Here is a 9,167-nt window from a genome sequence, read left to right as displayed (position 1 = left end):
GTATTCATCTCATTCCCCCTTAAGGTGTATGATATAGTGCTGACCTCGGAGAGTTAACCTATAAAGCAATGGGCGCACTCTTTGGTTTAACTGGGAAAGTATTGTGGTATATTGGCTTTGCACTACTTTTCCTAGTGACTTATATCCCGAAGCAGATTTGGGCCATTGTTAGGAGCATGGGGGTATCGATAGCTACAGGTTATAAGGAAATCAGGGTCTGGGTGAATCCTAAGGCGTGAATGATTATTTTTGAGCGAGGGTTTACTGAGCAAACCATATCTCATCACCGTTAATTTGTAGTTAGGAATCAAACTCCTATTCAGTCAGAGTTCTACGTAGGGTAGGGTAGCAATATCCCGGCATATGTCGCTACTTCACTAGCTAGTGTCCATCTTGTCTCCAAACCTATCTTCAACAGGACCTTTCTCGTCCTGGGGTTCTGCGGTGGCTCTTGAATCAGGCCTTGTCTCGCTGCCTACTGTTCCTACTGGCCCTGATTCATCTCCGGTAACTTCCCCTTCATCTATCATAGTCTCATCTTCCGGCTCCTGTGTAGCGGCTTTCCCATCAGTCGACGCCGCACTCATCGCTTGCCGCAGGGGAGTCGCACCACCAGTGACATGAGGACGGTGTTTCTCTGTTTGGGATGGTGCTGAGGTAGGACCTGAGTCTTCATTCCCAACGTGCGAAGGGGTTACACTATCTTGATCTGGCTTCGGAGTCCCAACGGCACTTCCTCTCCCTTTCGAACCGGCATCTCCCTCATCGCCCTCCTCGCCTTCCTCCATGCCTTCTCTCCTCTCAACTTCCTCTTTCTCATCCCTGATCAATCGCCGAAGATTCATCCCTTCCTCCATAATTCTACCAAATTGCTCTCTGCGTTCACCCCACGTTTGCGCATATTCTCTGCTTTCCTGCTCCAACTGGGCGATTTCCGCATGTAGCTTTTGAAGGTTAGCCTCTTGGTCCTCCCTGGGTCGTAGCAATCGATTCGAAGTAATCTTGTCCGCTAGGTCATCGTATGTTTTACGTAACGCAAGGGTCTTCTGTGCTTCTTCCAGTTGTATCCTCAACTCAGCCGTATTGTCCCTCACAGCTTGCGCTGTTGACTGAATTCTCAACTTCTCGGCTGCATAACGTTTCCGTTCTTTCTCATTGCTTGCAAGTAGGAATTGAATTCTGGCAATGCTACTCTCAAAAGCAGCAAAGTCGAGTGTTATATCTTCGCGAAACTGGCGCCATTCCTCAAGTTGCTTCTGCTTGTCAGCGTCGGCCTGTGCTGCCGCGGCTTCTTCATCAGTGCTTTCGGGTGGCGGAGTTGGAAACAATGTAGATGGCGCGGCTATCAGCGAGTTGGGAGTAAGAAGACGTTTCGTAATCCGTTTAAATGGCTTTTCTTCGACGTTCAGAAGCCGCGTCTTATGAAGCGCATCTAGACAATAAAATTGTGGACAATTAGCAAAGCAAGCTGTTGCAGAGAAGCATAGCAGCAGGAACACACACCTTCCTGGGCTTGATCGAGCAAAGTATAAGCTTCCATAATACCCCGTAAGAGCAAATTAAGTAGTTCCTAAACAGAACGGGAGGATAGAGTCGGGGCAACTGCTGAGGCTTTTGGTCAATGCGAAGATCCTGGAGTGGTAGCAGCAGTGTTCATTGCAAGGAGATGGTTTATAACTAATCAACGCTAAGACTGCAGGCTGAGCTAAGCAATCCGCTGATTTCCGAGACTGACTCGAACCTTTGTTGATGTCGATATCGCCTGGTCAATGCGAAGTTCTTCAAGGTTCAAGCCCCCTTAGAACACACATAGAGTGTTTGAAACAACGCAAATAATCAATTTTGCATGAATATTTATTACCTTTTTTTCTGCTTTACGTCCCTTCTTGTGGCATCCGAGCCATTGAATCGCTTGAAACTCCCGCAGATGCGAATTCTAGCATTCCTAAAAGCACCCTTTCTAACGCCTCTTTTAGCGTCTCTCTAGGTATGTAAGCCCTCTTCTACAAAGGATTGAACTAACTAATGTATGTAGATTCCTAACTTCATACGAGATCTGACCTTCCTGCATAGAAATTGACTGCTCCTCCTCGTCCAAAATGGACGGGATGTATACTGGGCTTCAAAAGAGGCAATTATTCGAGTCGCTGGATTCCTTTAAATCATTTGTACGTGCTGCATCAATAAGACAGCGTTGGGATCTCTGTGTGATCAGAAGCAATAGAGAAAGTGTCGCCCTGGGTTGCCGGTCATCCACCGACTGTACCTTTCGTGCCATATGCCGCTCAAATCAGAACTACACATATGTAACCTCTGTCACCGATACCCATACCTGTCGCGCTACCCTTGACGCTCCTGCGGTTCCGATTCAGCGAGCTCAAGCCTCCCGTATGGCCTTTCTGAAGAAAGAGATCCCCAAGTTTTTTGATACGAATACCAAAGTCACAGCCGATGAGGCCGTGGCAGCTATCAGAAGATATTACGGCATCGAAGTGGCTCCTAGACAAGCACATCGGGCTTTACGGAAACTAGATATGCTCAAGGGTAAACGCCGAGGTCGCCCCCCTAATCCCAGTCAGACACGGCCAGTGACTGGTCAGATCCCCATTGAAGCCACTAGTAGCTCCTTTTCACAACAACAGCAACAACAGCAACAGCAACATCAACAACAACACGACGAACATGCTAGCGAGTGGTCACAAAACCAACCCTTGTTGCCGATGGATATAGGGACTGATGACGATGATGATGATGACTTCGACGTTCCAGAAAGCAGCCACATTGTTCCTCAACCTAGCATGCCACAACCAAGCCCAGACTCTCTCGCTCGATCCCATCATGTCCCTACTGCACTTAATTCTGGCGCGCCACAGGAAGACCAGGGCTCAGGCCTTTGTAATAATAGGCAACATACCCCACAAGTTCGTAGCCAGCCGCGCAGCGTCCAGCGTCGTCCCAAAGTCTCGGCAGATGTGAAGGTTGAGTTTTCGTGTGCAGCTTGCGGGGTGATTAACCAAGCATTCTTCCCGGCCCGAGGACAAGTTGCAAGAACAGTGGTTGGCAATCAGTTCATGGGGAACGGAGACCCTGTTAACTTCGATTTGGGTACGCACCAGTCAGGAGCAGGATCATGACCCTTGACAAATGCGGCGACCGCCCTTGACCAACTCCAATCGTTAACATATATAAATGAATTACTTTTACGGCTATTCTTACTAGAGCACCGCATATATCCTAAAATATGCCTACATTCATATAGGCAGATAATTTACTCGGCCTACTTCTCAAGTGAGAAAGATTAGGACCAGCCAAATCGTGTACCGTCTCCCGTCTCCCCTTAATATGTCTCTCCACCCGCCTATCATACTGCCATACTGCATGGGGTCGGATTGATTATGGGAAAGCATATTTAAAAAGAATATCTCTCGCTCTAACGTGTCTCAATGCCAACAAATTAAGTCCCTATGTGTGGCCGATTCTGTTAAGTTAAGCCTATTTAACGGGGGCAGTCCCGAGGGCAATTGTTGGATCGGTGCATACAGCTATCATTCAAAATCATTAGTTGAACTCTTGAGTCCAAGAAGCCACCATTCAGAACTAGCATATACTTGGAACAATGATCATAAATTTTTAACACTGTGGCACTAGCTTGGTATGTTAATGGCTCGTCTGCGTTGCTCAATTGTATTTTACATTTTTCCTCTCCCGAATCCTGTTACGGGGATAGGAAAATCTATTCTGTTGCTTACGTTGAATCACTGATGACAAGCTGCGCAGGGACCGTGGGGATCCTGAACTACTTTTTCTTTCTGCGGACGGGCTTCCCATCTCGTCAACCCCGAGATACGTATGAATGAACTCGACCAGCCCTCGTACATACCAATTCTATGCCGTCTTCAACTGATGACGGGCCGATAACTGAATCAAAATCCAATGAGGACTTGCCTGTGTCGGATGCGTCAACTGAGGAACTGCAAGGCACTGTTGCCCAAAATGCCCCGATAATATCTTGTGTGCTGCCTTCTTTGTCGCTGTTGTTGAGCTATGCGATCGATTCACATATTACGGCTTCAGCGGCCAGTTTTTCAGACATGCAATGTTGTTCTCTTTTCGTTTTTCCTAGGATCTCATTCCCCGAGGAGAAATGAGGGGAAGAAGCAATGGATGTCAACTAGATTTTGTGTGTCTCATAGAAATTATATCCAGAATCTTTCCAGGTTCCAGCGGTTCCTCGAGCTTTACATATGCTTTTCTCTTTCCACTCCTATCTTGGGTCTCTAAGCTTGCGTTAACTGGTAATCATTAAGGGCTTCCGTTAGGCAGGCGCCACTGTCTGAGGAGCTTCTTCCAGGTTTGGTATCCTGTTCCTGGAATCCTTGTGTGTGCATTATCATCTTCCACCCAAAACCAAGCTTCCTCAGATTTCAGGAATCTTACCCAAACCCATGTCCCACATTGCCATAGGCTTCTTCGCTGTCCTCACGTCACTGGCCTTGTCACCGCCATTCAACACCTCATCTACAGAGCACCACCATGTTTCAAAGGCATCTGGAGATGTCCAGTAAATCAACGCGGTGCTCAGCCAGGCAGGGTCCACGTCGCAGTGCAAACGCCAGGGAATTTCCTACTCGGCTTCTCAGAGTTACTTGCGAGCATCATGAGTCTCGAATAATACGCATACATGGAAGCTCCTGTATCCAATGATATTGTTCGTCATGGCACTAGTTTTGATGATAATTACCTTTGCGGTTGCCATGGCATTTCTTTGTCGCCAATGTTTAGGGATTCGGGCCTTAAGGTAGGTGAAAAAATCATTGTTAACATATTTATTTAGCCTCCCATATGTTTTCTTTCTTTCATGACTGACAATTATGTCAATCGCTATCGCAGTCAATGTGCAACTGGCTGGTATCCGTACCTTTCCTCGCGGGTGTTGAATTCTGGGTTCCTGTTTGCCGTAACAATGCGGTAAAAGTGGCGATGAATGATGATCTTGAGGCTGAGGAACCATCTTTTGCTGAGACGATGGTGAAAAACTCTGTGTGATTGACGGGTTTAGCGCCAATTTCGGCTCGTGCACATGAGAAGGATCCAAAGCTGTGCGCGTTTCCTGATCAAGTCAAGCATGTATATATATATATATATATATATATATATATAACTGATCCTTGACGCTTTCCAGACCTTCACTGGCATTATCTCTTCTTTCTGGAGGTTCCCCCTTTCCCCTTCTTTTCCCCCAGCAAGCCCTACTAATAATACGTATCTCTCCTCTTTTCCCACAAGTACCAGCGTGTCACGGGGGGCGGGATTATATTATTCTTATTTTTTAATTTACCTTTTTTACCGCAATTACAAAATTACAAAAGTGTAGTTTCAAGATTGTGCAACATGTGATGCATGTGATGATGTAGAGAATAAATCAAATCACAGGACGAAGAATAGTTACATGCAAAAACTTCCCCATCCAAGCTGAGCGATGCTGTATGCCAAGCCAAACACCCATGGGAAGATCGGATGAACTCAAAAAAAATACTTGGGTAGCCCAGCTTGCGGGGACAGACAAGCTAAGACAGACAGCCGTTGCGCCGGGGGGAACTGTTACCTAGTCTTGTTGAGCTTGCATCAATGCTGCAGGATACGCCCATGTTCTTCCGAGTCTCCCCCATGGCGGGATATATTACGCAGCATGTACGGAGTACTCCGTATAGTATATATATACAGGTGGGAGGGGTAGTTAAGCTCCAAGCAACTTAGCGAGTGGGCTAAGAAGCTAACTAGCTCATTCAGCTCAGCCAGGACTGTGCAAATTCACATGCTCGGAGAATAAATCATGCTAAGGAGATGCGATAGATAACCGTTGCGAACATCGGAGGAGGCAGGGGGAAGAAGCTATGGGAGCCTGAGGCTATACTAGTGCCAGTCTAAGTAACTCTCTCGTTCAATGGGGGTTTTTGGCATGTGGTGATGGTGGTGGTGGTGGTGGTGGTGGTGGTGCTAACAAGAGCTTCAATTTCAACTTGAAGTCCTCGTACCGTATACTCCGTAGCTGTTGGATTTATCTTTCATTATTCAAACCACGTTTGGCTACAAAGAGAATAAGAGGTGTCCTTAACCTAGCAAAGAAAAGAACAGAAAAGTAAAGAAAGGACAAAACGGAAACAAACAAACAAACAAACAAACAAACAAACAAGTAAACAAAAACCAGCTCTTCATTCAATGTTTATCATTTCACTTCATAGGATCCATCTTCCTCCACCCCCTTTACCCTTCCCCTGTATATTGCTTGCTGTATGAGTATATCCATCTATTCATCACTATCTAAGATGGGGTTTTTCGTAGGATCAAATACCAAGTGGAGGGGCAAGCACATGAAAATGGAATGGCACAAAAATGCAACCCCGTGCTAGTTGATATGCATCATGTGAAAAAAAAAAATAAATAAATCACAGAACAAAAGGGGAAAAGCGGGCAGGCAACGGAAAGCGCTAAACGACTCAAACAGGTCGAAAACAAAAGCATGTCGGTCAAAGGAATAAAGGAGGTTGGGCGGAGGGAGCGGGGCGGGAGGCAGGGAGGGTGACGCCTGGTGGTTGGTGGAGAGGAAATTATATTTGTGTTTCACAACTTAGCTCCCTTATCATTCGTGTCTTCATCCGACACCATCTACCAGCCATTATTATTATTATAGCTCGGCCGGCCAATCGACGAGAGCAGGATACCCACCTCGCGCTCCAACGACGCAACTTCGGAATGTGGTGCGTACATCTTCGACCGGATCCAGGCATCCATGTCTGCATCGCTCAGATCGCGAATTCCCGTTTCCCGATCGACCTTTGCCTCCTGCGCTGCGCGGATGACTCCGCGTGCTACGATGACGCTCACATCTCTGATCCGGGTGAGGTCTGGGTAGAGGAGGCCGTGTTCGAGTTCCTCTGAGGTAAGGGTTTTGGAGAGAGCTTCGCCGGATGCGTAGATCATGCTGTCGGTGACTTCGACGGCTTTGCTAAGGATGGTCCCCAGACCGATACCGGGGAAAACGTACATGTTGTTGCCCTGACCTGGGTAGTAAGTCTTTATCTGTCCGGTGGAGTTTTTATAGGAAAATGGCTGGAAGGGAGAGCCGGAGGCGAATAATGCCTGACCATCGGTGTGTATGATGGCAGATTCGAAGTCGCATTCCGAGTTCGCGGACGGGTTCGAAAGGGGGAAGATTATGGGTCGCTTGCTGAAGGAGGCCATACTTCTGAGGATCTCTGGGGTAAATACGCCTCCCAGGGTCGACAGGCCCATGAGCATGGTGGGCTTGACGTGATCAACAACCTCACTCAATGTTTTTAACTGCAGGCCCTGATTATCAGTTCGTGCAAAGTAAACCTTATGCGAGGCAAGCTGATCCCCTCGATCCGCCGTCACGAGACCCTTTGTGTCAACGAGGTAGAAACAGGCCTTGGCCTCGGCTTCCGTCATTCCTTCGCGAACGAAGAAATCGACAATTTGCTTGGCGACACCAACACCAGCACTTCCTGCTCCAAGGAAGACGGCTTTGTGCTCCTTAGCCGGAATGCCAGATTGTTTTACGGCATTTATGACTCCAGCAAGGATAACAGCACCGGTTCCCTGGATGTCGTCATTGAAGCAGGTAAATCTATGGCGGTACCGTTCAAGAGCTGGGAATGGGTTCTTGAAATCTTCAAATTGAATGACCACGCTGAGTATCTTATTAGCAAGACAAAGTAAAAGAGAGTGCCTACCGGTAAATGGATTTTGCGAAAAGAACTGAGAAATTTTAACTTACCCAGGCCATTTCTCAGTCAGAGCGGTCATCAGTTCGTCCATAAATTCCAATTCTTGCTCTGGGCTCACCTTGTTTCGACGACTACCTAGATAAAGAGGATCTTCTCTCAACGCCTTATTGCTCGTTCCCAGATCTAGGGTTAGAGGCAGAGTGGCTTCCGGCCTGATACCAGCGCAGGCGGTGTATAGGGCAAGCTTTCCAATGGGGATACCCATTCCGTTGATGCCAAGGTCTCCCAAGCCAAGGATTCTAGAGCCATCGGTGATAACGGTTATATCGACGTGTGGCTGGGGCCAATTTTGGATGACAGCTGCAATATTGCCTCTATCCTCGTAACTGATATACATTCCTAAACAACTTAGTGAGTCATAACCGTAGGGTAAACGAAGAGAAAGGGGGGGAAAAGAAGTTAAGTAAAGCTAGAGACAAAAATTTATTTCCCACCTTCAGGCTGTTGGTATATTTCGGACCATCTCTGACAAGCTTCACCCACAACGGGCGTGTATATCAGCGGGGTGAGTTCCTAGAGGAGGGATTAGCCCCAAGAACTGCGCGAACACCGTTTAAATCTATCGGTAGCATTATTTCCCTCCCACCTTTAGATGGTCTACAACCAAACGGTAGAAAAGATGGACGTTGTTCCGGCGTAGAGTGCTGAGGTAGAGGAACTTGTCGATGGCGGTTGCTTTCACAGCAAGTTGCCTCAGGCCTGATTGAACCAGTCAGCAAAAGGGGCCTAATCCAACCACAACAAAATATGTTCCCTAAATACTCCAGCGAGCAGTAGAGGCAGCACAACACGTCCATACATCTTGTCTTTTGCGTCTCATAGCTTTCCACGTGCGGAGGCGTCAGACCGTACGATCGAAGGTATTTGCGGATGTAGCCAGGGTTTGCGGTGTCATAGGAGCCGTCTCTAGTTTTGCATCCTCAGGTTAGCAAAAGAAGATTTGTTTTATGGGAAGATAAAAGCCATCCGCGAAACCAAGATGCCAACAGAGAGACGGTCTTTGGGCCCATACAGGCGAAATCATCAGCGGGGTGAACAAGAGAGAAGCTTACGCAGGAACATTGACCGGCGCGGAGGAATGCACACAGCTGCGCTGCTGGAAACGGGGTACGTTGTGACTCATGATGATGGGCCAGCAGGAGGAATGGGATAGAAGCAGTAGAGATTGAGTCAAGTTCTTTAGAAGATGCACAGAGATAGATGATTTTGGAGGGGAGGGGAGAGCGCCGCCGAAGTAGTAACCAGAGAGCTTATTTATGTGGCCAGACAACATCTGGCTGTCTGGGGCAAAGGTCGGTTTCGTGTCGCTGCCACCACCCAAGACATTTAATTATTTTTGATTACTAGTACTGAGCAGCG

At 47.5% G+C, this 9,167-nt stretch overlaps 3 protein-coding genes across 3 annotated transcripts; 1 reads left to right on the top strand and 2 right to left on the bottom strand.

Annotated features, from left to right (window-relative positions):
• Window positions 1-377: 377 nt before the first annotated feature.
• On the bottom strand, window positions 378-1,540 carry HCAG_07377 (conserved hypothetical protein; the record flags this gene model as incomplete). The annotated part of the gene is made up of 2 exons (XM_001537905.1): window positions 378-1,432; window positions 1,504-1,540. 2 exons carry the CDS (start codon window positions 1,538-1,540, stop codon window positions 378-380), a joined length of 1,092 nt encoding a protein of 363 aa, XP_001537955.1.
• Window positions 1,541-2,099: 559 nt separating this feature from the next.
• On the top strand, window positions 2,100-3,267 carry HCAG_07376 (predicted protein; the record flags this gene model as incomplete). The annotated part of the gene is made up of 2 exons (XM_001537904.1): window positions 2,100-3,105; window positions 3,260-3,267. The coding sequence occupies 2 exons, from the start codon at window positions 2,100-2,102 to the stop codon at window positions 3,265-3,267; spliced, it is 1,014 nt and encodes a 337-aa protein (XP_001537954.1).
• Window positions 3,268-6,666: 3,399 nt separating this feature from the next.
• On the bottom strand, window positions 6,667-8,931 carry HCAG_07375 (hypothetical protein; the record flags this gene model as incomplete). Its single annotated transcript, XM_001537903.1, has 6 exons — window positions 6,667-7,711; window positions 7,799-8,147; window positions 8,243-8,321; window positions 8,395-8,507; window positions 8,608-8,714; window positions 8,861-8,931. The coding sequence occupies 6 exons, from the start codon at window positions 8,929-8,931 to the stop codon at window positions 6,667-6,669; spliced, it is 1,764 nt and encodes a 587-aa protein (XP_001537953.1).
• Window positions 8,932-9,167: the final 236 nt, after the last annotated feature.

Source organism: Histoplasma capsulatum, genomic scaffold (assembly GCF_000149585.1).
Source record: "Histoplasma capsulatum NAm1 scaffold_8 genomic scaffold, whole genome shotgun sequence".
In the NCBI taxonomy this organism is placed as follows: Eukaryota; Fungi; Ascomycota; class Eurotiomycetes; order Onygenales; family Ajellomycetaceae; genus Histoplasma; species Histoplasma mississippiense.
The sequence above is the reverse complement of the archived record's forward strand: the minus strand, read 5'-3'. Positions and strand labels throughout refer to the sequence as shown.